Raw genomic sequence first — 27675 nt, forward strand, 5'->3', positions numbered from 1 at the left:
ATAAATATACGGTTTTATACTTGAAATAGACCTTAAATGATAAACTTAATCCACTTTTTTGCATTTCTCATAATTTTGTTAGGTATCTATTAAAATTTTTACAAGTTGTCATTTCAATAATGCATGTGATATGTTCCTAAAATAATTGCAAAATGTCTATATAAATATAATAATTCGTATAAAATGTTAACCAATATATAAACGATTATTTAAAAATATACTTTGCTATTAATTTCTGTGAATTCTTAAAAATAGCACTTGCAGCATTTTTGGGAAAGATTCTCATGTGTGAAAGAAAATTTGAGATCCTTTATTGCTGAGTGCTACTTATTATCCATCATGTTGCACATGATCGCGCACTTCTTTTCCGCTGACTATAATAATTAATACGATCTCATACGAATAGTCGGTAATTATCGCGCGCTGATGCGAGCAGATGCATTCGAACATAGTGCGATTGTTTCCTCTTACGTTGTAATTTATGCAGTAAGAAATCGCGCGAATGGGAAAAGTGAAAGAACTTCCTTATTCTCAGCGAGTGCAACGAATGCGGGATAAATTATCGCGGACGCGACTGAATGCAACTCGACTGAACGCGATTGTCTGGGATCATCGATGTTGTGTTGTGGTTTTAACAACAGCTCCACTTTCACTCGCCGCTGAGAGTATCTTGTTATTTCTTACGGTCCGCTAATTATCGCGTGAGAAGAGGTTTGGAGTATGTTTTTCACGCGTGAAATGTTAATTATTGACTCCTCCGTGTATTTCTAATCGATAGAGATTCGACACGAATGAATTAAAATCACATTTTTCTCTTTTCGAAGTAAATGCTAAACTTCATTAATAATATAACAACACATTATATTATTAAAAGTCGATCAGATTGATCCGCCCCCGCGGATCTATAACTCAGCCATTCAGCTGTAACAAAACTTTACCTCACTTTCAGAATTTCGTAAACAATCGTAGCGATATAACTTTCCTATTATTTATAATCAAATCTCGCTATCTGCGAAAATATTTACATAATTACTTGCACGAAAAGTAATTTCGCAGGAACTTTGAAAATGATTCCTACGTTTTTCTTTTCGTCGCACGCTCTACTGAAGCTTTACAGTTATCGGCATGTACGGGGCGCGATTCTACGGCTAACGTGTCGTCATATGATATGTATTCAAGCGATTCGCTTTCCGCGTGACGGGGCAACGGCCGAAACGATCGATGGTTGAGCGAGATGCAGTGAAAATCTGTGCCACCCGTAGGGCGCAGTTTAGCCGCCACTTTTTGGCACGGGTTTCCGTGCCGGTCGACGTATAACTCGAGGGAACCGACAGAGGTTGTCTAACGGACAAAACGATTATCTTCACGCTCGGCTTGGCGCGATCCCCATTCGTAGACGCGCGCACGATCGACGCCGCGATCGCGGGAAAATCCGACGGATTTGTTGTTGTTCCGCGCTGCAAAACAGACTTAGATCATCGAATAGCCGAATTCGCGCACCCCAATTCAGTCGAGTGCGGCTTTTTTTTTTTTCCCCTCACATCGTCAACATGCGGTTCCGATTAAGCTAGCTTGTGTAACGGTGTCCCACCGTTAATAGCACGTCGTCGGATTTCTCTTGGTCCGCAGATGTTTTGAACAGCTTTCAGTGCGATATTAATTTATTCGCAATGTTTACGTGGTTATTTTCAAGTTTCGCGGACAGCCAAGATCCGTTGAAAATTATCATCTTTTGCAATTTTGTAATTTTCCTCATTGTTAATATCTTGATTGACTTCGAGTTATGAATTGAATTTGCATTGAGACAAAGTGCACTTGAAATTAATTGCAAAACAAGATTTCGTTATCTGTTCGGATTATCGCGACTTTCTTATCTGAGACTTTATTTGTCAAAAATATTTTAATTCCATTTAATTCAGCGCATGTTGAAAGAAAAAGATTCCTACATCGATGACTGTTGAAAAGGCTCTGACTTCAACATTAACATACATCAGGATTAAATTTTTTTTTTTCGAGAGACCTCAATATGTTTGACTTCGTACTCGGCAACAAAACGTTTGCCGTTTTCTCAAAGCAGCCTTTGATATAGCTAGCTGAAAGGACATCCGGTAACGGTCCGAGACACCGTGTATAAATCCGACAATGTCACCGACCGTTTCGCCAGCTGGCCCGACAGTTAGCGAACTTTAAAAATGAATCTTGCGGTGCGGCGCGGAGCGCGTCGCTCCTTCTCCTTTCCTGTTTCTTTCTTTATTTTCGCCGGAATTACGCGCGTTATCGACGTGGATCGTGGCCCGCTGCTTTTCGGTTCGCAGGTGACGACAGATTTGCGACTTCCGCCGGGCTGCCTCTCACGGACAGAAACGAGGGCTTTCGAATTGATTTCCTCCTTTCTCGCTACGCGACTGCTACTGCACGTCGGCGATTCGGCGCGGCTATAAATCCCACCTAACTCTTAACCATCCGCTCGGAAAGCTTTCTTCGTTAATGCCTCGCGAGCGGCTTTTTCCCTCTTTCTTTCTTCTTACCCTTCCCCCCCCCCCCTCCACCTTCCTGTGACCGCTGTTCTTTTATTTTTTCGCTTCCCTTCTTTTCCTTTCCGCGATTACCCACCGCAACTCCTGATCTTTGAGTTTTCTTCGTAACTTCCGCGATATGTCTATTAGCGATCTTTAATTCTGACACGATATCTTATCTTATCTTCTCAAATGAATATTCTCAAATGAAAAGACGCCGGCCGCGTACTTCTCGCCGGCCTTTAAACGCGTTAATATCAATATTATCAAGGTAAAATTATATCTTTTTGAAATATGTCAAATCATGACAATTTCAAATTATCATCACATCGCGAACGGAAATTCAATTATCAGGATTTTATTCGTTTGCAGACAGAAGACCAATGACACATTTCGATGCTCGAATTTCTCGATAAAGGTGGTCTGCATTATGTGTCTAAATCAAGAGCGTCGTTTGTTCAACTGACAATGAGCCATCGGAATATCGGTACACACCCAATCCTCCATTCACAAACACACTCGATATACAAATTCTCGATTTTACGCGGAACGGATATTTATACGCATTGTTGTCAGAGTAAAGAAAGATTTCGCAAGCATCCGGCGCTGGATCAATCTTCCATCAATCTTCTATTGATCCTTTCATTCTATTACGCTAAAACTTCGGATTCATTGTTCGGAATTATTGTTCAAATGATAAAATAACATTTTATCCGTCCAAATAATAAAATTTTCACAAAATAAATTCGATATAACATATTATTCAATCATATTGATATCGACATTCTCATAAAATTAATTAAGATGTACACAGATTTTGTACGCTTGTATATTTTATATCAAATATATTATTTGTTTGTGTAAACAAAATCGTAACCAAGAATTAATAATCTTGTGATCAAAACGCGAATTACTTTCTTAAATAATGCCGTTATTTTTATTCGCCGGAGAATTATTCTGAATGGTAAAATAACAATTGGAAAAAAATTCATTTTTTTCTCATAATACTTGCATAAATAGATGCGAAAGAATACGCGAATATGAATAAATATTTTCAAGTGCAGAATATTTTTGGGAGTCTCCTTGCAAATCTTCCACTATTTCGACTTATAACCTGTACTCAATATTCATCAGGATCAAATATTGCTCGGAAAGGCAGAATACGCATAGCGTGAACAAATACACAGATGCCATATTCACGTCCGATATATTTTCGGATATTCATGTTTGTCACGAATACCGCGAAACGTGGAGCGATATTTCGAAATATTGTATATCACCGAATGAAAGTGTACCGTCGCTTCTACATCGTCGCGTGGATGCAATACGTCGTGCATTAAATATACCTTGTATTAATACAAACTAGACGACACTTTATGTAACACCGTATCGGATTCCGCGTGCATGCGTACACGCGTCACGTGTTGCATTGGAAGCATTATAAATGCGACCAGGTTTAGCCGCGCTCCTTCCCGAACCACCGTCGGTCTGGTTTCGGTTTCTCCTTCTTCCTGGTTATCGCGATTCCCGATAACAGGATATAACCGAAAGCGCAGCGACGGTGCCTGCTTACGTATTTATAGTTGTCAGCGTTTCCCTTATCGAGACAGTCTCGATAAAAGGAAAACTTTACTTGTGAAATTTGTAACATCACGTTGTCCCACGTCGTTGTATGTGTTTTAAATTAATTAACGAGCGAATGTAACTTGCAAATTAGAGTTTATACGCGTCGGTTAATTGCAGCTAAAATTACTTTTCTCGTTTAAGCAATTATCGTAGAAATGTTTTTAATTTACGAGGGACACGTATATTATATAACACACACCTGTCATTTGTGTTACTATTAAAAATATTGCAATGTTACAGAAACATTACCTTGTAATACGTTGCTTGCAATTGGAAAGCTGCTCTTGCAAATTTGCTGGATCCACGGATCCTTGATTCTAGGACGAGGCTGCATTGCAACGAAGGCGACTTGCAACAGTCGTCATGAATCTTGTCGCCTTTCACAAGTGCAACGTGTTATTATCGATTTTGATCGCTAGATTTGCGGCAGACAATAGCGCGCACAAAGACAACGGCGAATACATTTACATTAGCTTGTCTTGCAAGCCGCGTTATTGTTGCGATACTAAATCAATAATCACAATTAACAGTTTTGTCGTTAATATAATTAATGCACAATTTTATAGTTCAATTACAATAATTAATTATAAATAATTAATATGGTTCAGCTTTAATATAACGCTGTTACAACAATGCAGTGCATTATTATACTGTATATACTTTAGTTGAGCATTAAACGAATAAATTAACAAAGCAGCGATTAAAGGTTTGGCAATAAATTTTTACGCTCGTGTCATAACCCTCTAATATCGTTATATTGCGCCATTTGACGATAGCATTGTATTGCGCTCGCACTTATCGAAACGCCGATGTAATAACTTGCCGGCAGCTTTCCCAATTACAACAGTGTAACCAATTAGATTCATTCCTCCACTGCTGACGCGATATCGAAAGTCTTTGTTTAGCCTCATCCACTCGTTCCTTTCTCCGTCGCGCTCTTTTTCCCGTGCGTCCGTTAATATTACCGTTAATATCCCCGTAGATTAATGATAAAACAACGACACATGGCCCGATCTCAATCCCGATCCGCGCTCTCGCGATATTATCTTTCTGCGCGTTCTTGAGAAAATCGAACTTCAATTTGCAATCGTGTTTGCCCGCGATAAGCGATTTTGTCGCGACGTTGACGCCCGTGATGATTGATTTATTCAGAATTGAGTACAAAATTGCGCAAAAGGGTTATAAAGTCTGATAAAGCTCGGACTAATTGAAGGAATGTAAGATTTTACTGCTGTCGACTTGAAACATTGATCTCTGAAGACAGCGCTTCTGTTTAATTAATTTTGTACAATTTTTATAGAAATTTGAGCATTGAGTTTTATATAAAGAGATTATTATTAGACAGTGTGGATCAAATTTTGCAGCAAATTAAGAAAATGAGTAGTAACACATAATATATAACGTAGGTAAATTAAAACGAACATAAACACGAAGTATCAGATTGAGAGACATGAAATACGAGCAAGTGAATCTATTATTAATAAAGCTCACATTACACACGACTTTGTTGCTTAAAATAAACCTAATAAATTATGGATGCATTTCACTCGTGCTCGGAATGCTTTAATTAATGTGACATTTGAACCCACAGTGGTCGCAGCGAAAGAATTCAGATAAAAGCGGAGTTTGTCGTAATTGAAAGGTATCAGAAATTCCCACACACCGCGCATTTCGCCCTGATATTTTATATATACGTAACTTTTTTTTTATCTCCAAAGAGACTCGGTTCACGGTTTCTTATCAAAAGCGCTCATTTTACGGTTAGCAGATCGAGCCACCGTAATTACCACGTTTGGAGATACGTTCGAGAGATATCGCGGCGCGAATTATTTGCGGACAGGTAGCCGGCGGCTCGGCACCTGCTCATCGCGTGTAAAGTAGATCGCGATGGGACGACCAATCGGACGCGCGCAATTGCGACAGCTGTAGTGACCCTGCCGCAATCACTCGCATGTACAACCTCTTCCTCTCGTCGATGTTTGTTTAACGCAGTTACCGTGAAATACGCAGAACCTCGTCGCGTTTTCTCGCTGTCCCCCTCTCTCTCTCTTTCTCCCATCACCGGCGTTTATAGCGCATTTACATACCTCTGAACATCCATCGCTCGCTGCGACACATATACAGACACGTGTGACGTTTACTCGGCGCGATGCAAAAATAGTTTTTAGTTATTTATCGCGAAACGACGCCGGCGCGAGTGCCGCGAGATTTATGCGGCCGAACATGCCGAAGTATCGGAAAAACGCGAACCATTACGATTTCATTCCCATTCATACGTAAGTTGCAAAAATTCTTCGCATCGAGAAACAAGAAACTACTACGGATTGCACCTGCGACAGATCGGGAAAATCGAGCGCACGTGCGCGATCGGCAATCTACGAAAATCCGGGCGTATTGCGGAAAATCCTGAGATGCACTTTACGGTGAAGCCAGCGTTGCGAAAATATATGCACGGAAAGCTGCCCTCAAAATTATCATCCCGGCGAATATTGTATCTATTTTTTTGCATAATATTATTCGTGGGATTTTTAAAAAATAAAACACTTTCTCGATAAACACAAAAGTAATAAATTATAAATAATTAACAATTTGTTATCAATCGGAATTGAATGGATGTAACAATACATCTGTTCAATTAGACAAATCAATTATTTGAAGTTAATTAAATTTCATCGACTACTTTCTAACATTTTATTAGCCCTTAAGTTTGTTTTTATTCCACATTTTCTACATTTTTATATTTTATAATATTCAAAATTTAATTTTAGAAATAATATTTTAAATATTTCAAACCAAAATAAATAGAATTTGAAACCAGACAATCACATTTACATATTTTTTAAAGCAATTTATTAAAGATGGATTTATCACAATTTGAAATTTAAAAACATCACACTCTTATTTCTAAAATCGTAAGTCAAAAAAAGAACGCTCATTAATCATTTTTAATGGGTTAATTTAAGATTTCGGAAAGTCTTTTGAGAAAATCAAGTTCTCTCGCGTTTTCTAGTTTTTAGTTGCGCTAGAACGATGTCTAGAGTGCTCAGGAAATAGAGTGTAAATGACAATTACAATTATGATTTGCGATTCGAGTACTGCAACTGCGGTTAAGCGCGATGAGAATGCAAGCCGAAAACGGCTCGAGTCACCGCGCCGTCATCATGGAAATAGAAGACTCCGATATCCATTTTTTTCTCTCTCTCTCTTTCTACAACCGTGCCGACCGATATTAGCCTTGGCAGCGAACAAAAGGCGTAACATACATATTGTGCACGCGTTCGCCTTGAATAATAAAATTTGCGCAAAAAGAGATCTCTGGCCGGACGTGACTCACGCGCCCGCTTTTTTTCTTTCCGGATAAAAAGCGCCGACTCGACGCTGCAGATATCACGCGAACAATTCCACGCACTATCAGATGCAACGTTGTTGCGATCTTGCGTTTTTCAGAAAGTGGATTCCACCTATCTTTCAAGTTCTATGTGACTTAAATGTGATTCGTACGACGATACGAGTCACCGTCATTAGAAAACATCTGAATTCAGAGATTCGCGATTTCTTCGATAAATTTGCAGTCGATTTCTCCTCCTTAAAATTTATCGACTAAATGTTATTCATAATTTTTACAATTAAATTATCTCAACGAGTGAGACCGAAATTAGATTAAAGTGCAATCTAAACAGAGAAAATGAAGACTCGTTCTTTTCAGCGCCACTTTCTACACTTTCTTGCACCTTCTCTGTCCCCTTTCTCCATTTAAGCATCGAATTATTATTACTATTATTATTATTGCGACAAAGTATACACATTCGATATGCATTCATTTCGTTTGAAACGTAAGAAGCGTGTAAGAAAGAGCAGATGAAGAAATCTCGTTATGTATTCAAACATTCTCGAAACTTCAGTTAGCCAGGACCTTTAATTTGCAATGTTAAGTGTCCTCTTGAGAGGAATAATGCGCCGTCATTGCGCCAACTTCTCACGAAAGTAATAACGCACGCAGTATACAGGACGGAAAACACAAGCCGAAGAAATCTGCAAGACGCAGGGACAGTTCTGTGCAAAGGAAGCGTGCACTTGGAGCGATATATTTGCAAGGAGCGGTATTTCGTCGACCTATTTTCCGTCATAATTATAATCCTCATTAAAATCAGTTGTGCATTCCTGTCATTTCGAAAGAGAAAGAAACACGCAAAAATAATGCAAGATCCAGGCTCGCTTTATTGTAATATTTTGCACGATTCTATGAACAAAATATATTTTGAGCTACAAGATAATTAACTGGGACAATTGTTACGCACAAAAATTTTCTCGCACAGATATTTGCTTGGAGTGGCAGAGTTGGCTTCCTGAAAGTCTCTTGAATTTTTGAAATGGCAGTTTATAACTCGAAGTTTATACGGCAATTCTACATTTACTCGCAAACTCGAAATTAACTATCAGAGAAATGTTCATGCCAAAGAAATTTAATTTCCGCACTTATCCACCTGTATATATACTTACTCCGTTAAAACTTACTTCGCTACGTCGCATATATTTATTTCATTCAGCTATATCTCGAGAAATAAAGAATCGGGCAATTGCTATATCAAGAACTGTATCTCTTTAATTAACTGAACACTTTCGGAGAAGCGCCCGAGTTTGCGGGTTAAACGCACAAGGAGGTTACGCGCTCGCTACGCTCCTTTGTTGCATACGGCGCGTATAATCGCGCACGATGATACGCGGCGATGCAACGCAACGGTACAACCCAGCGGTAGGTGCACGAAACGACCATGAAACGCAAAAGGGAAAGAAACGATCCTGCGCTCTCTCGCCCATCGTGGTGTTCTCGCGAGAGATCCACGGAAAAGCAGCTCGAAAGCGAGCTTGCTTAAATCGGCAAAGATGAAGCGAAGAACGGCGAAAGGGGAAAGAGACGCAGCTATTACTTCTGATACAACACACAGAATGTGACTAATAAATTCTGTTATTATTGTCGGCTCATTCGCGCCTTCGAACGACGCGCGGATACGAGTTACGAGCAAATATTTGCCTCCCAAGTCCTCCGCGACGTTTCGCGTGTTATGACATGGATCGAACGCTGCACCCCGAGGATTTTAACACTAAAATCCTGATATACGAAGGATCTCGCGAAGCATGATCGGCGGCAATAAAATTACAAATCTCACAAATTTTAGTTCGTAAATTGTATCCCTCGCTTCACGCGTATTCCTCATTTTCTTTGAACCTAAAAATTTTAACAAAAGATGTTTCACAGAAAATATTGCGATAAAAATGTTATCAATTCTCACTTCAAGAGCTATTTAGCTTTTCCTGGAAAAGAATATTATATAACATTGATTATATAAAAGACATTAATTATATATCGTTTCTTTCAGCTGCACTCAGAAATTTATTAAACGTTACAATGTTTAAGAATATTGTTTAAGAAAGCAACTGTATTTTGTGTGCATTATAATTTATAAGCTTGTTTATTTTAAACACGTAAGACATTTTTTTAGGAGCTGAACCGAATAAGAACAACTGGAGCAACAAATTACTCATTAAATTTGACATAAAAAAAAAATCAGAAAGTTACATACGCTCTGCAATTAAGTGTGTAACATCTTAATTTAACAAAACATTAATTGGACATTTAAATTTACAAGCTCGAGGATGTAAACACGTAACATGACGTTATTACGGAGTCACTCAAGGTGGGCTTTAAAGCCTTATGAAAGATTCATCTGACACTTTAATTACATCCAGATATCTAACGTGAAGAAGAGTAAAGCCTTTAATTCCTGAATATTACATTAAGGAGTCGTCGACCGACACGCGAGCACGATGAGAAATGATGTTGACGCGCGAGCGAGCATTGTTATCCGCGGATCTAGCCCATAATCAGGCGGCTGGTGCGAGGTAGAAATATTAATTTCTAAAAGTATGATAATGAAGTGAAATCCGGCGGCTCTCTGACTTTCCTTTTGATGCCACGAAGCAGCCGCGTCGTTGCCTCGCAATCCACCGCGGAAAAACCGACGCGAACAAAGGAAGGCAAAAATAATGATGCGAGCGGCGATTCATTCAACCGATCAAACTTGCCTACAAAATACGCGATTATAAAACACTTGGGAAATATCGAAAATTGATCGGAAAATATATTAATAGCCGATTTTCATTCTTAAATTCCTGGTGAATACATCGAGACCTACTTTTAGACTTCAAATACTTACAAAGTACTTGAAAGGATTATAATAAGACTTTTAATTATTATTTTAATAAATTTTGCACAAAATAATATTTTATTTTATATATTTAATTGATTACATAAATCTAAATTAATTTAAAATAAAAATCGGTTATTATTTTCCGCATAAATTATTGGTTTTTATTGCGTTATTATTCGCGGAATTCAAAGATCGTATCTCGCTGCAAAAAACTGTTTTTCATTCTTTTTTTTTGAAATACCGCGAAGTTATTTAAACAATCGTGTTTTAGTTCTGAATATGCAAATTGTACTTATTCAATGTTGATTTGACTCGTATGCCGAGAAAAAAATAAATTCAATGTTGCTTTGAAAAGACTCGTATGGCGAGAAAAAAAAATAAATATAACGAGATATTTTGAACAATTTTTCGAAATGATAGACATGCGGTGAATTAATTTATCATTAAATCGCACAATTTCGTAAAATCCATCCAACATTAATTTGATTATTTAAATAATAAATTTCCATCTTCTTCGAATTCCGATCCATTGTCGAAAAAAAATATGATTTTTAATTAATAATAACAATGAAGGCTCCGCACATTGAAGGTTGAAAACTCAGAATCGCATTTATCCATTTAAAGTTTAGTGCTGAACGTGATACACGTCACATACGAAGCGCTAAATACACGATCGTGCAATCTCTCACATTATACGGCAATAGTGTGAGTCGCATGACAGAAAAATAAAACTCGGAATCGCACTTAATCATTCGCGTTAAATGTATGATGATACCGCGAGTACGGAGGCAACAGTGCGGCAGCGTGAGAGAGGGCAAAAGGGGACGGGATGTAATGACAGCTGCAACGTGGAACAGCGTAGGCCGTGTCTCGTTACGAAACGGAATGCACGGTAAAGACACCAAGGTCCAACGCTCTGCATTTAGCGTCGTGTTTAGCGCTAAACGACGTACCGTCCGATTCAGACTTTTTATCCGCATAATGGAGATCAATGTCAGCGCTGGAAATGAGAACGGAAAATCTCCGTGCGCACGTTAAACGGCAAATTAAAAAGAAGAAGAGAAGAAAATGAGGAAATTCTGATCTACTGGAGGAAAATATATTTGCGTGTACAACTGCGCGACGACAACACATCGACGAGGCTTATCGAGCTGTCGAAACAGTCTACACGACAATGGCGATAAACAAACAAGAGACTTATTCATTCGATGCCTCTAAGTTGGAGCAAACAATATATCCTGTGGCTTGGGAATCAGTCAAGCGTGACGTTTCGCATTTTCGTACTTTTATCTCACTTCCTTTCCGTTTTTTTTTTTCTCTCTCTTATCTTTCAACTACGTAGCGACACTTGTCGTTCCGGTGTCAAGGTAACGAACTGTAAGCGTTAATGTATGTAAAAATGCGGAAACGTCAAGCTCGGTATCTCTAAGTGAGAGCAATCAATGTTGTTTAGTGTGAAAACAAAACACCAGACGTGACCTTTTTCCTATTTTTCATCTTATTTTTTCATTCTATTTTATCTTCCTTTTCTTTCGACCTTGGAGCCGCCAAGTGACATTGATCGTTTCACTTTTGAAACGTCGAACGCAGAATATATCGCGAGGCGAATATATCGCGCGCACCGAAAGCACCGCTCTCCGAAATGCTTCGACTCGCCGATTTTCGCGGGGTGACAAATTTCGCAGAGTGTCACGCTCGATGTATCTCGCCAGTTTCCCGACGACGTCACGGCGCAAAAGGCTTCGCTCGGGAGGACGCAACGGGAGAAGGAGGAGAGCAGGAGGAAATGCAGAAGCAGGAGGAGGAGGCGGAGGAGGAGGAGGCTGTGAGGGAGGCGTAGGAGAAGTAGAAGGAGGCGAGAAAGAAGGAGGATTCTCTTCTCCGTCCTCCGCGAGGACGATACAGGATGACACGGGAGGGAAAAGGGGGAAAGTGCCAAGAGGGTGCGGTAGACACATCAAACGTCCCGATGATAAGGGACACGTAAAGAGAGAGAGAAAGAGAGACTCCGACACTACAAATAAATACAATGAAAAGAGAAAGGTACTCACTTTATCCGAGGGTATGGTGCGCACCGTAGTCATCGTAACTGAGGGCCAGGAGGCGTCGTGTCGCGAGTAATCCAGGATAATCGGGTCCGTGGTCCCGACGACGACGTCGGGCGTCCCGTGACGTCCGTCGACGACGACGACGACAGCGACGGCGATGGCACAGTGATCGTCGGGACGATTGTCGGCCGTGGACGACAGAGTTGGTAAGACGAAAAGAAGGCGGGAGATAAGATCCGTGGATGTGTACTCCCGATTACGGCGACGACGGCGACGACGGCGACGTGAACGATGACGAAAACACACTTTTTCTTCTTTCACGCTCACGCAGGGGCCCGCCTCGCGCGCGCGCTACACTACACCATCTCGATGGGGCCGCGTCGTGTCGTGTGTGGTCTCGCACCGCGACCGACACCCCGCTCGAATCGAGCGCTCGCCGATGGCCGATGGCCGCCGCCGCCGTTACTTGTACGCGTCCGGGCCGGGCTGTTGTTCGGGCAACATGTTGAGAACGCTCAATCGCACAAGATCAGCACCGAACGGACGAACGGACGGACGCGGTCGCGCTCTTAGCCCTGTGTGCCTCGATGCACCGCACCGCACCGCACGCACGCACGCACGCACGCACCCGTATCACCGTCCCGTGACAGTGCCAAACACATAAAATGGCGATCTCGCGTCGGAGGTACGATTTTTCGAGCGTACAAACGTCGCGGAGATTACGCGATCAACTAGACAGCGAACTCAATGTCACCGCGGCGAGAGCGCCGAACAAAGTGACGTTGTGCGCGGCTGCGCGCGTCTACCGCGCCACCACGGAGCGCGGCGTTTAGTTATTTTCTAGTTTGAAATGTACTAGCATAAAACAACGTACCGTGTGTCATTGGCTTTAGGTTAATTAATTAATTAAACTGAGTGAGCTTGTCAATTATATTATCAACTTATGCCCAGTTCCACCAACGTAGATTAACTTTAATCTCGGTTCAACTTATTCTTCATCTTTTTCTAATTCTTAGAAGTAAAAAAAGATGACGAGTAAGTTGAACCGAGATCAAAGTTAATCTACATTGGTGGAAATGGGCATTAATCAACCAATATGCCAATATCATATTTTATGTATTTAAAAATTAAATTTAAATTTGTTTTATACTTACATATAGCCAACCTACGTATTCTCAAAGCGCCAATCACATCGTACGCGACGTCTCGTTTCTTTTGCCATTGGTAAAATCGCGCGCAATGCATTAGCGTAAGATCTGGATATACCTTAATCATTCGTCGCAAGAAATTCTTTCGTTGATCAATCTATAGAATATAAGTCTATGGTTATTACAGAAAGAATTGGATGGTAATGTCGAGTGAGATCGCAAGATCAGAGTGCTTGCGCAATTTGTTGTGTATTTCGATAAAGTGATCCGAGGTCGAAACGTAAAGAATAAAGATACACGCTACGCGATATTGTTCAGATAAAATTGCTTCAATTGCTATAAAGGACTAGTCATTCGCAGTGACCGGTAAGTTCGCGTAATCTGCGTCAGAATTCGTAATTGCCTTTTCTTTAGGCTAAGATTGTGTCCTTCAAATTCAGTGCAGCCAATATCTTTAAATATGTAAACATATAAGTGTTTTTACGTTTTTTGCACTATTAATATCGTTTATTATGCAAGACTGACGATTCATTATTTCAGTTAAACTTACAAAAAGGAACATACTTAATAATATTTCGGAATTTGTTTGCAGCTACAACATGGATGTGCCTATGTTTTCTGAAAAAGTCGCTCTACAACTGAAATTGTTTGCTCAACAATGCATAGATGAGCCATCAATTTTACATGATCCAAAATTGTCTTTTATCAAGGAACTGATTGAACATTTTGGTGGCAAAGTACCAGAAGCTAAAGCCAATGGTTCACAATCAGACACAAAAAGTGAATTTCAAAGCAAACCTGAAGAAGAACCACAGCCTAAATCCGAACCTGAAAGCGAAGAGAGCGACTTGGAGCTCGATATGACTGGTGTAATTGGTTAGTATATTTGTAGAATTTTATATAACCTAAATCTTTTTTGTTATGTTTCTGCATTTTTCACATTATTCTGTATGATAAATATATAATAATGTAATCTTTTGTTTTAGAACCAGATGAAGATTCTCCTCAGAAAATGGGAAATCTGACCTTACAACCCACAGAAGAGGAAATCGCAGAATCACAGGCAAAAAGATCCGAAGCAGTCTCTGCATTTGTGGAGAAAGATTACGAAAAAGCTATACAGCTTTACACGGAAGCTATTGTACTGAATCCACAGTCTGCCTTGCTATACGCTAAACGCGGTCAAGTCTTTCTGCTGTTAAATAAACCGAATGCCTGTATCCGTGATTGCGATCGTGCTCTAGAATTAAACCCAGACAGTGCGGCAGCTCACAAATTTAGAGGAAGAGCCCATCATCTGCTTGGCAAGTTTGAAGAGGCGGCAACCGATCTGCGACTGGCTTGTAAGTTTGATTTCGACGAGCAGGCGGATGAATGGCTGCGTGAGACTACACCAAATGTGAGTACTATATTTTGTTTTGCCTAAGAGAGTTTTTTTTTTTGCATGAAAAATACATTTTGCTTTGTGTGCTATGGAACGCTATGTCCATGCTACATTTTATGACATGCTATTTGGGAATATAATGCAATAATACATTGTTTAATAATGATTGATTATAAAATTTTACAAAATGTTTAATAACTCTATAGAAGTTTATAAGACTCTAGAGAACTGACTACAAAAGTTTTCTCTTTGTATAACTGTTACATAGAAGAGAATTGTTGCATGGAACATTTTAGTGTGAAGACAGGGATTAGCAGAAAGTTTTTACGGATAAATTTATGGCTTAATTCATGTTCAACATATAACCTTGCTTTGCATATTGAAAACAAATCTGTTTTTATGAGATTCCCGTATGCCGTTTGTACGCCTTGTGTGATTTCTATTAAATTCATATTAATACAATACATACATTTACTTAGCGGGTGATTAATTGTATTTGGGTGTGAAATAATGTCGCATGTATATATATATATATATACATAAAGCAACCATAATACACATTCTTATTTGAAACGTACACTTGCCTAAATATACAATAAATTATAATAAATCTCGTATAATAATACAGGATGCATCTCAGATTTATCATTTGTCAATTGTGTCATTTATTAATAGCAGATTGCTAAGGTTATTTGGAGACAAAAATCTTTATATCAAAATGTCATAGTTACAATGATTCTAAATGGAAAGTGTTTAAAGTTGACGAATCATATTGTAGCTTTGACATTTTGGTATAAAGATTTTCATCTCCAAATCGCTTCAGAAATCTGCTATTAATGTGGGTGATACAATTGATCTGGGACATTCTGTATATCTACTTAACCTAAATACACTGTGTGTCAATATATTAAATCTTATTCTAATTAAAGAAATAGATGCTTCAATAATATGCGTTCGTAACAATATTAAATTTACTCAACGTAATCTTTGTATAATGTAAGATAACAATGATGATGATAGCAACAACATTACTAATAACAATATTAACAAAACACATTTAGACGCTAGATGAATCGTGCATTTGTGCAATCACGTAAATGACAAAGCTTGCTTCGTTGTTCGCATAAATTTCAAATCTAGTTTACCTTGCAACACCTATTCGTGTTCATTAATGTTTTTGCACTTTAGCTGAAAGCGTATGTTACCTTTATGCCATCGTTTAGAATTTTCAATCCGAATCGTAATTATTAACATGATCCAATTCTTTTTGACAGTTTGTTAAAATTAGAAAAGTACAATTGAGGACATATAAGCAGCGCAGATATGTTTAGAAATATAAAAATACTTGAATGAATAATCTAAGAATTCTAAGATTGAATTTCGTGATTTAAAAATTTATAAGTTTTAAAGATTTAATGATCGAAGAATTTGGAAGAAAGAGAGAAAGAGAGAGAGAGAGGATAAAATTTATATAGGAATCTAAATATCTACAAATTGAACTATTTGAGGATTTGAGGAATTATAAAATTAAACAGCTAAATGTTCAAGAAATTTGGAAAACTAGATTTAAATATCTATGATGTACACACCACTATTTAGAACAATTCGGTGTCTAAAAGTGTAAGAAACATACACATTCTGTCTAATGCGAACTCGAAGAATGTCCAAAATTTGGATCAGAAAAGCATTACGATCTGCCTCACACGTTAAACTGAGCAACGTGTGAGAGATCAGATATATTTTTCATTATTTCATTATACATTTTAATAAGAACACAAATCTCAACCTATACAAGGTTTCACAAAAGCCACAAGAAGAGATCACTTTATCTCTTTCGCAATGGAAATATTTTGGTACATTAATTTAACTTGTCTCCATTACGGAGGAACTTGTCGGACGAAACCGTCACGGTTATCTATACATTACGTCGATTTTGGACAGTCTGTTTTCTTTCGAGATGAACTATCAACAGGCACCGATTCGTCGCGAGACAAACGAAGTCTCGATGCAACAGTGATGTAATTCATTTTTTTAAAAACTTGAGAAAATTAATCTCTAAATTTAAAAGACTTTTATGTTAAGACAAGATGTAATTTTTCAAAATTTATCTTGGATCAATTTTTTACTAATTCTAAAATTAAATTTTAAATCAAAATTAAGCACGGAAATTTCTACAATTGGAAACTTTAAAATTTAATTCAAGAGAATTTTAATACAAGATTTCATGAAAATTGAATAAATTATTCTTCTGAATGTTTTGATTATATATTTCATATTTCGATAAATTTGGTCAAATACTTAAAAATATGAAATGACAGATCACTGCGCCGAAACTTGAAGTTATTGTCGTGAGGAACCGATATCTGAACACATTATATTCGAAGGGAACTCTGACTGTCCGCTTTTGGATCGGAATGGTAGCACTCGCATTGTTTTACCAGACACAAGCGACACACTTGTTCTTCCTCTGCAAACGAGCAGATGTACACCCGCTGAACGCGTGATACCACACTCCACGTCGTGTTCTTCGCTCTGTCGAGAAGGATGCTATCCTTAAGCTATCCGGATCTAGAGATACTCGGCGTTATCCACCCGCCGTGACGACACCTCGACTTTCACGTTTCAAGACTTCCTGCTCTTTTGTCGGTTTCTTTCGCGAAGCCGACTTATTCTCATTAGGAGCATTTCGAATACGACGCGCGAGAGTAGTGCGATCCAGGTTGTCTGAGTTTCGGGAAGAAAGTCCTCGGTACCATCTCAAATATCGGACAGCGCTTAGTCGAAAGCGCATTCACCGTTGTCGTTCTTCAATCTTTGCGCGTTACCAAGGTATGCTTTCGGCTGAGCGTTCTTATTGAAATCTAGCGAAAGTGAATTCGGTCGCTATGTCTCGCCGATCCGTATATTTCGTATGGTATCAAGAGCTCGATTCCGGAACGCGGACTCGCACTCAACTCGGCGGGCTGTTGCCCTCGTGCTCGTGCAACACCGCCTCCGCCGATTTCTTGTACTTGCCTACCAATTCGGGTAGGTCGTAAGCGATGGCTACGTCGAGCCTGTTGATCGGGCAGCCGCGGAAGTACGTGCACGTGGAGCTCAGCAGCGGAAAGTCGTAAAGCGGATTCAGCCGGAAGAAATCGCGGTAGACGTCTGGATCGGGCAGGTCGTAACGCGATATGTTCGTCAGGGTGCTGAGGCCCTCGTAGATGTGGTAATCCTGCGGGTTCTCAACGATCTTGTCGCTGATCTCCCGCTTGTTGCCGAAGAACGTCTTGTGGTTGTAGTACGTAGTCAGATAACAGTCCACCATCTTTGCGTGATTGCGCACTCGTACCTGAAATCAATGAGGATCGAAGGATGAGCCAAGCTAGAATCATTTTACAATACGAAATAAATAATTTTTACAATTGGTTCGTGCATTTCATTTTCTATAAAATTATTCGCTCGAGATTCGTAGCAAAAGATCAATTACTTGGATCAGCTTTAAGAGTTGGAATGAACTTACGGCGAATCTTCTGGCGCTCGCTATCTTGTGCTCGACTCTTTTGTTCACTGCGGTGCGTAGATCGCGAAGGAATGCGCGTTCTTGAGCGTACAACAGTCTGATGGGCGCACCGGCTTCGTAGGGCAAAGACCACAATGACGTGGAGTACATTATCGGCGGCTCCGCGCTCGACATCAGCGGCGATATATTCCAGATTAGGGCGCCTTGCACCCTCATGAGTTCCTCAGGCTTCACCTGATCGGCCTTATTGAGGATGATGCGTGTCTGAAAGTTATTCACATTTATTATCGGTTAGACGCTCGAAACGATTTTTTTCTAACGGAATTTTGTCAATAATATTAGACGATTTTTTGTCAAGTAGTTTATTATTCTTATCATCTCTTACTTGATACTCCCTTCCCTTTAATTGATCAAGAATCGCCTCGGTTTCGGGTCCCACGTCTAACTTGGCGGGATCGTAAACCAAGAATATTATGTCCGCTCGATCGATGAACCACTGACACGCATCGTTGAAAGGGAATAAGCGTTGAACTTGCTTGCGAATCTCTAAGATACCTGGTATCTCGACGATGTTCACCTAATCATGTAGCGAGTAATTAATATCGCGTGAAGTGCTTTTATTGCGCAAATTTTATTGTTTAAAGCGCAGTTTAATTAAGACGTAAATTAAATATTTATTAAAATTATAATCAAGTTTCGTATCACAATTTTTTCATGCTATTTGAAAACAGTAACTTTATTTATTAGAAAATACGAAATTATTTATCACACAACTTATTAGTTTCAAAATTTGTTAAGGAGACTTAAAGAATGACGATTATAAAGGATTTTATCCGTCAATTTTTTAATTTTGAATTAATTATTATTTTATATAAGCGAAATATTTATATATATTATATGATTCGAGATTTAATTTAATTTTTGAAATATAAGACATTGCAACAGCAATTCAAGTAGAAATTCAAAATTTAATTAATAATTGATTTTGTATTATTTTACAATACATATCTTTAGCATACAACACATAATTAATTGCGCGTTATTTATAGCGAGAAAATGGCTATGTTCGTTTACCTTTTCCAACAGTTTGTTGTTAAGTCGCAAGCCTCTGAGACGATCTAGCAGACCCTGGCCGAACTTCTGTAATCCCGAAAAGGTCCAGTCGGCGGCCAGTTGTGTGCCGTCAAGGACTTCCTCCTCCTCGCCGTGCATTATTATGTTGAAGTACGCCGGTGATGGTTCGGCTCCTGTGTCATTTTTTCCATTTGGCGATTTGCAATGCTCTTCTAAGCACTTTTTCAAACCACCTAAACACTATCTATATATTCATGCTACTAGCATGCTTCCTACAACTAGCTCTTAGCTACTTTATAAGCACAAGCCAACGAAAGGATATAAGAAAAAAAATCTCCTCTTTAATTGTGTACCTGTCCTCAGCGATGTTGGCTTGTACTCGATGTCAAGCAGGTAATTGATAATGGATGATTTCCCTCCGCTCCATGGACCCATAAAGAGCACCAGTGGCTTGGAGAATATTTCGGGATCTGATGGAATAATAATCATAGAACAATATTATCAAGCAAGCATTAATTAAAAGGATGATTATAATCGCAAAATTGCGCGTAAGAAGAAATTTTGTAGGCAAATGTGAAACTGGATATAAAATTACACGTTAATTCTGACGGGATTTTCAATTTTTTAAATTGATTTTTATATAATTTTATAGTGTTAATTATTAAATTTAATTTCAATTCATGAATTTTACTCAATGAAAATAAATAAAAGTATTGAAATTACGATCGGTTGTGAAATTGTGTAACATTTAAAAGTCACTTACCTCCGAAGTGCCTGTTACTCAAGTCCCTATATTTGTACATGGTTTCCAATGGTTGTATAGCGCTATCGTAGAGTCTCTTCAGATCCCTGAGGATGATATCGGCCTCTCTTTGTACAGCCCGCTCTCTCTCCTCATTTTCCTCATCCAATTTCAATAGTTGATTGATGTGATCTCTAGGTCGAAGGTTCTCCGGTATTTCGATTTCCTGAATTAAATCCTCCTCTGGAGTTGGTTCTTGTTCCTCTTCGCTAGCAGCTGATATCGCGCGAAATTATATTATTAATTATTAGGCTAATTATTAGGCTAATCATATTAATGTTAATAGTGTAAAATATAGCATAAATGCGACAAGACAGAGAATTTACAGCTTTTGAAAACTGTGACGGAAAATCTTTCGTTTACCTTCTTCCGCAGATTCACTGCCTGCTTCGGCTCCTTCCTCGCCGACTTCTCTTTTGTCGCGCGATTTTATCTCCTCTTCCTCTCCATCAGATTTCGCATCTTCTTCCTCCGATTTTCCCTCTTTCTCTTCTGTCTCCGCGCCTTCTTCTTCCGCAGACTTCGCTTCTGATTCTTCAGATTTCGCTTCTTCGTCTTCCGCGGATTTCGCTCCTTCTTCCTCCGCGGATTTCGCTCCTTCTTCCTCCGCGGATTTCGCTCCTTCTTCCTCCGCGGATTTCGCTTCTTCTTCCTCCGCGGATTTCGCTCCTTCTTCCTCCGCGGATTTCGCTCCTTCTTCCTCCGCGGATTTCGCTTCTTCTTCCTCTGCAGACTTCGCTCCTTCTTCCTCAGCGGATTGCGCTTCTTCTTCCACAGATTTTGCTTCCTCTTCTACAGATTTCTCCTCTTCCTCTTCAGCAGATTTCGCTCCCGAATCTTCCGCTTCTTCCGATTTTATCTCTTCTACATCTTCAGAGCCTGCTGTTTCAGCGCTTTCTTTTTCCTCAGTTGCACCTTCAGCTTCCGCACTTTCACTCTGCGCTTCTTCCTCAGCGCTAACTTTCTCATCTTCGCCACTCACCGTCTGATCCTCAGTCGATTCGGCACCCTCTTCAGCTTTGCTGTCAGCTTCCTCCTCTTTCTCGCTTCCTTCCTCAACGCTAGCTTCCGCGGATGCTTGTTGAGCTTCCGCCTCTTCTTTGGACTCAACTTCTACTTCTTCGGTACCTTCCTTGGATTCCTCTTGCGTTTCGTCTTCAGCCTTTGATTCTTCGGCTTCACTTTTTTCTTCCTCGGACTTTGATTCGTCGTCTACTTTTTCCTCGTCGGATTTTTCGTCTCCTACTTTTGTTTCTTCGTCGGATTTCTCTTCGTCAGGTTTCTCTTTCTCTTCCTCCTCGGTTTTCGCTTCTTCGCTTTCAGTCACTTTTTCGGAGGAATCGGTTTGTTCTCCGTCGTCTTCTGTCGCTTCGGATGCACCTTCTGCTTCCTCTGTTTCTTTTATAAAAACAATGTTAATTCTTTAAAGATTCTTGCAGTTTGAATGAAATTCCAAAGTGTCAGTGACCATTCTAACCATTAAATTTTGTTATTATTACCTTAATCAACTTTCCAAATTCTTGATTCAAATTTTTCTATATTTATTCTTAAATACGTTGATAATTATACTAATTTTACCTTCTTGAGCGGCGCTATCTTCGGCACTCTCGGCAGCCGCGGCTTCTTCGCTTGGTTCGTCTTCTACTTTTTCGGATTCTCCCTCTGTCTTTTCTTCGCTAGTGTCGGCTTGCTCTTCAACCGCTTCCTTACTCTCATCTGCGGCCGTTTCAGTGCCTTCCTCTACGGATCCTTCCTCGTCCTTAGCCGCACTCTCTTCTTTCGAATCATCGTCTGCTGCCTCTCCAGCCTAAAGAAAAAAATAAATCTGCAATATTGACTTTCAGATTTTTTTTCTTAGAACATCCTACACATTAATTTTATTGTGTTAACTGTATAAAAATTATACATCTAAAAAAAATTATTTTATGTAACAGTGGATTTTATTTCGTATAGAGTTAAAATATATTAATAGACTGATTTTTATCGAGATTAAGTTGAGAATTTAATTAATTTGAGATTTAATTACTTAAAATGACGGACGAGATTTGACTAATGAAGGTAAAAATTTAGAATAGAATTGACCCTAAAGTGTTTAGAAGATCTTACTTCCTCGCTCGCAGGTGACGCTTCCTCATGGCTTTCTTGGTCGACCTCGATTCCGACCTCTGCACTGGTCTGCTCCAAAGATCCTTCAAACGAAATATTCTAGAAATCGCTGTGTTCCAGCTGAATATTCGCCATCATCTAGTATTACCTGTGCCGAGATCCTTGAGTGCCTTCTCGATGTACGGTCGACATAGATCTTCAGACGGTATCCGTTCTAGCTCGTCCTCGCTTTGCACTCCTAAAACGTTGTTACAACGTTGTTGTATTTGTATGTTTTGCATATTCCGTCGCTTATCAGCTGAATAGTAAAAAGATAAATTCGCTCGAAAAGAAGGGAGATATTAAAATTCGCAAAATCATCTAATATCAAAATTTTCAATATTTAAAAATTATAGATGTATCAGGCTCTGATGATTGTTAAAATCAATAATATTTGATAGGGGCGTAAAGAGCCAACAGCCAGATATTCGTGCGAAGGTTATCGTGTATTAGTTTATAACCATTAAACATTTACATTAAAAACAAACGTTTCAGCCTGTCATCAGGTCTTTATCAGTGTTATTACAAAAACCAATAAAACGCAACGCTTAAAATTAAATACAAAATAAGAAGTAAATTGACATAATTAACCGAAGAGTAGTTCAACCACGTTAGAATTGTGTTAAAACACTTGTAGAAAGCTCATCCACCCAAGATGGAACGAGGTAGGAGAGAAATCTTAGATCCATATTATATGATGGTTGAAACCTCAATGTACGCAATAGAATAACGACAATATTCAAGTGACGAAAGAATAGTGAAAGGGCGGTGGAGGAGGGGGGACGGAAAGAATAAGGAGTATGGAGGGAAAGGTATAAGTACCTAGGAGGGGATGAAAGGAATTTTCAATATTTACTATAAAAAATTTTTTTCATAATTTATATAAATAATATCTATTATTAAAATTTTCAACATTTATGATACGTCTCGATACGTTACACAATGTTACTAACTGATTCAGTTTAATCCAATACACATAGTACTCATCGATCGCGGCAACTTTTCATTCGTTAATAGTTCACCGCGCCTGATTAGTTCACAACATATCAAAAGTTTTGCATATACACACTGCCGAGATATTGTTCGCATTTCACCGAGCGTGCACCGCTGCCAGAAATTTCGGCAAAGAGAATTCGCGCGTTAACGCGATTGTGCCAAAAGGATCCGCGCGATATTAGATAACCCATTGCGCGGCGGTAACGACGGAGCTTTGCGGCGACAGTTGAGTTTAACGCCACGCGACCACCAACCCCGAAAATATCTGACCCAGGTGACGCAAGAATTTGTCAAAGTCATTACGCACTTCGGCCGAGCGGGCCGTGCGCGTGTTCGCCCGCGATGACAGGTGTTCAGGAACACCTAGCGCAACTTGTCATCCGGTCCGATGATACAGGTAGCGCGCCTCTTGCAAACAAGTATTGCGGAATTTTAGGTCGACTACTACTTTCTATCAAATGATTCTCAATCGACTTTCCGAAGATGTTTTGCCACTAAAGTAATTAACACTTAGCTAAAACTTGGAAAAGTGAGAATTGATTTTTTGGAAGATTTTTTAAAACCTGTATTATTAATATGAATTATATATTTACATAAAAATCTAAGAAAAGAATCTGTCAGATTGGAGAACATTGAGGTGACACTTTAGTTTTATAATTTTCTTCAAAATGTTTGAATTTTTGCAGACAGGTATATTTTTAATGCAGATTTAATGATGGTTTGAAATATTTATGATTGTCTGGAAAGTTATGAGAAAATATTTGCAATTAGATTTTGCCTCATTAACAGCCTTATCATAGCTAATCTTCTTTGAGTAATTGAATTATGTTTTACTTGCTTGTACTACTTATACCTTAAATTCATTAGAACCGAGGAAAAAGCTTTTCTTAACTTTTTAATGTGCGCGATATTGACAGCAATTTGCTTGCGATAGGACTTAATTTAACAGGCGCATAAGCGTAACGCTACGAAATTCGAAGACGATGGAAATCCACCGAAGAAAATGTCGATATCATCTTTCTAGGCTGTACCTGGGACGTGGTCGGCTTCTAAGTTTAGCGGCGGGTAGGCGGCTTTGAGCCGAGAGCAACACTCAGAAATATTTATATATTAGACGAGCGAATCGTATTTTTATCGTCTCTGTCTGCGAGGAAAAGCTGCGAATTAATTGGACCGCTGTTTCTGTGTTGTTTAGACGAAATTTATTAATTTTATGATATTTTTTCGCATTTTTTATTTTTGTGGTTGACCAATGCATACAATTTCGACGTCGTGTCGCGATGAGGAAATATAATATTGAAATTTTATATCATGAGCGCACACAAATTTCGATCTAGTGGTTTCTTGACACAGAATGTTTACCAAATACTTGTGTATTTTAATTAAAACTTATAATTTTTTACATTTTTCAAAATTAACTACAGTCTACGTAATTCAATAAGATGGAATTAATATTAATAGTTAAATTTATCGGTGAAATGCTGAAGACGACTCGCAATTCTACTTGTTTAATTTGACAGTTGCTTGAATGCCGCGATGATTATCTAAACGCCAGATCGAATCATTGTAGTTTACGAGCTCACACGTGAGTAAATATAAACACGAGGAGTTCTATTTCTCGTACGATAATCGCTACGGCTCATTGTTATATCATACACATTTCCTGGCGCAAGACTCTAGTTCTCTGACGTATTTTAGCTTCCTCGAGAAAAGTAGAAAGTAATCATTTTCTACTTTTAATCGAACAGAGCTTTTTTGTTAGTTTTTTTCACCGATTTAGCAATTTTTCTTTCCATCATCGCATAAAAAGTAAACAAAAGTCGTTTCTTTTTTTAAATAGATTTGTAATATTTTTAATATTTTGATCTAATATCCCACTGCGATTTAAACGTGAATTTGAATAATTTTATGCTATCTAAGGATCCAACTTTATTCTTATTTCGAGCGCGTGAAAAGCGTCTTTTTCCCGTCTTTGTTTTTTTAATCGCGAAATTTGTGTCCCCTGTTTGTTTCCGAGGTAATGCGATAATACGAGTAAAATTTGAGTTACGAGTGATACGAGGAGACGCACGTAAGCAGCTGTCATTTGGCAAGCGCAGCTGCGCCGGATAAAGATAGAAACCCCGAGTCTTGTTCCATAGTCTACGATATGTATAGCTTTTTGTCGCACTTAATAGAATTTTTGCGATTAAAAATCGAAATTGAATCTAAGATTTGATTTGGATAATTCTTTATTAATACAGAGTTTATATCGCTTTATAAAATATTTTTATTTCACATTTTTCACAAAAATTCTGCAATCGTTGAACGACGCGATACTATCGAGCATTCGATTTGTTACAAATAACGATATACATAATATTAATAAAAATAAAAATTATATTTTTATCAGTACGATTTATTATTTGGTTAGAAAAGAATTGTCGATGAAGTTGAATGATAGTTGAGTCATAATTAGAATAATTCATTTCTCGGGACTTAGAACGTGGCTGGCACGGATTTATGCGGTTTCTTATGTAATTATCGTGCGGGTTGATGACAGCCAACTCCCATCGATTCCCAAAATAACAAATCCTTGAATCAACATGCAAGACTTTTATTTAAGTCCCGAGACGCCGCGTTGGGCGCCTCTTCAACCGTCAGTGACTTAAATTATTCAGTTATTGCGAAAAGTAAAATATATTTATTCCGAAGTAAGGAATATATGAAATTTGCTTAGCAATACTTACGTAATATTTACATCAAGTTCCTTTATTAGTTAGTGATTTATGAAAAATTATGAGAAGAATTCTTTAAACCAATTGAAGTTTGCATACTAAATCTAGTAAATGATTTGGATTACCGGATAAGTAAAAATTAGTGGGTTTAAATGAAATGAAATGTATGAATGAAACGTGAATATAATTTCGTTTCTTGAAAACTGATTGAATGAGCTAAAATTGCTAGTGACGTTGTGTTAACAGATTCCTAATAGAATGTATTTATGCATAGAGAAGACTATAAGGGTTGATGACGCGTGCCGGTAACTTTACGTAACATTGACCTTCGTCAGTCGATCGTCATAGTTTCATCAACATCGAAACTTTATTGTCGTCAACAATGTTAATTGCATGTCTCGAAAAAACTATCTTTTTTTTATCGTTTTACCCATTTATTTTGAAGTAGCTCTTGATATTAATCTAACTCAGGTCCAATTCATTTAGCAATCCCCGATAAACCTTTACAATCTTTCACGTCGATGACGAGTCCTGATAAAGAAACGTCCATAGAAGATTGCAAGGCGAAAATTCCAAAGTGTAACACTCACAATTAGCGGCGAACAAGTGGAAAGTTTCGTATCTATCGCCTACGACAAGATCGATCGATCGATCGAGTGGCATCCACGCGCGGATAAAGTCTGGCGAATCGTTCGCGGAACTCAATGTACTCCGATGTGCTGCGAATCTACGCGAAGGGCCTGATCGATTTCACGCGACGATTTTACTGACCTTGTAAGGCGACGGCTAGAAGGCCCAGAAGGAGGCCCGCGACGAGCGCGGGTCTCATCCGCGCGCCCGTCATCTCGTCACACTAGACACTACGCGATCGGCCAGGGCCAGGGCGCTGGGGCGCACAGCTCGTACTCTCTTTCTCTCTCTCTCTCTCTCACTTCTCGATTCCGCCCTCGGCTCCAACTAGTCCGCGAGGCACTGGCATTGTCACTACCGCCAAACCCCGAGAATGCCCCTCTCTTCTTCCTGACCGCTTCTGCTTCGTCTGCTTTTTACCCCGCGAAGACCGGGACAGCAGCGGCACGCGGCGGACGCTGTGTCTTTTTTTTTTTTCCCACCGCGTGTCTCACCTTTTCGCGGATCCTCGTGGTCATCGGCCACGGAACGACATTCGGAAAAACTTCAGATGCGGAAGTGCTTGACTCTCACGCGCGCTATATTGAGCGCGTCGCATTAAACGTCGTGACCAAAGGCCAGAAGCGCTATCGACAGCCTCGAGAGTTGTCCATCGGCTCTTCGAGTGCACTCGCTTTGACGTTATTCCCCGACGACTTTGGCTCCCGGCACCGGGTGCATCAGCAACGGTGCACCAATTCGGTGACCTAAAACATCGATGACGAATCAGCGATAAGATTTATTTCCCGATCTCTACTGACGTTATGACGTGCGAGAAACGTGTTAAGGAAAAGAGGAGAAGGAGGGTCCCTTTCGACGAGCAGCGGACTGCTCTT

At 39.2% G+C, this 27675-nt stretch overlaps 3 protein-coding genes across 6 annotated transcripts in view; 1 reads left to right on the forward strand and 2 right to left on the reverse strand.

The window, feature by feature from the left end:
* Nucleotides 1-13181, reverse strand: part of UBL3 (ubiquitin like 3) — a 42374-nt gene extending 29193 nt beyond the window's left edge. The window contains exon 1 of one of the 2 annotated variants that reach the window (XM_067357274.1): nt 12403-13176. In XM_067357274.1, the coding sequence (XP_067213375.1) occupies nt 12403-12435 (33 nt within the window). In that variant the 5' untranslated portion in view covers nt 12436-13176. Of the gene's footprint in view, nt 1-12402 lie in introns of both variants that reach the window. The other variant, XM_067357275.1, reaches the window with a different exon arrangement.
* Nucleotides 13182-13707: 526 nt separating this feature from the next.
* LOC105673092 (putative protein FAM10A4) overlaps nt 13708-27675 on the forward strand; it is a 48466-nt gene continuing 34498 nt past the window's right edge. Inside the window, exons 1-3 of the mRNA XM_067356890.1 lie at nt 13708-13913; nt 14140-14423; nt 14534-14946. Of these exons, the coding sequence (XP_067212991.1) occupies nt 14147-14423; nt 14534-14946 (690 nt within the window). The 5' untranslated portion in view covers nt 13708-13913; nt 14140-14146. The remainder of the gene's footprint in view (nt 13914-14139; nt 14424-14533; nt 14947-27675) is intronic.
* Nucleotides 15433-27626, reverse strand: LOC105673090 (uncharacterized abhydrolase domain-containing protein DDB_G0269086). Of its 3 annotated transcripts, none has more exons than XM_012368445.2 (11): nt 26942-27626; nt 22567-22656; nt 22419-22501; nt 21891-22119; nt 20676-21710; nt 20274-20528; nt 19864-19980; nt 19511-19743; nt 18822-19013; nt 18437-18700; nt 15433-18265 (listed from the first exon to the last, which is right to left on the reverse strand). In XM_012368445.2, exons 1-11 carry the CDS (start codon nt 27012-27014, stop codon nt 17882-17884), a joined length of 2955 nt encoding a protein of 984 aa, XP_012223868.2. In that variant the 5' UTR covers nt 27015-27626; the 3' UTR covers nt 15433-17881. The 3 variants fall into 3 exon arrangements, with proteins under 3 accessions (XP_012223868.2, XP_012223869.2, XP_012223870.1); XM_012368446.2 differs by having other exon boundaries at nt 20676-21704; nt 26942-27625; XM_012368447.2 differs by having other exon boundaries at nt 19511-19683; nt 26942-27621.

This window comes from Linepithema humile, chromosome 6 (assembly GCF_040581485.1).
Source record: "Linepithema humile isolate Giens D197 chromosome 6, Lhum_UNIL_v1.0, whole genome shotgun sequence".
Classification (NCBI taxonomy): domain Eukaryota; kingdom Metazoa; phylum Arthropoda; class Insecta; order Hymenoptera; family Formicidae; genus Linepithema; species Linepithema humile.

Bases quoted from the DNA above. Each gene is read 5' to 3' on its own strand.
- LOC105673090 (XM_012368445.2), bottom strand. From the start codon at position 27,014: ATGACGGGCGCGCGGATGAGACCCGCGCTCGTCGCGGGCCTCCTTCTG. The intron at 22,502-22,566 runs GTAATACTAGAT...TTTCGTTTGAAG, and splicing joins ACTCAAGGATCTCGGCACAG to GATCTTTGGAGCAGACCAGT. The intron at 20,529-20,675 runs GTAAACGAAAGA...GCGCGATATCAG, and splicing joins CAGTGAATCTGCGGAAGAAG to CTGCTAGCGAAGAGGAACAA.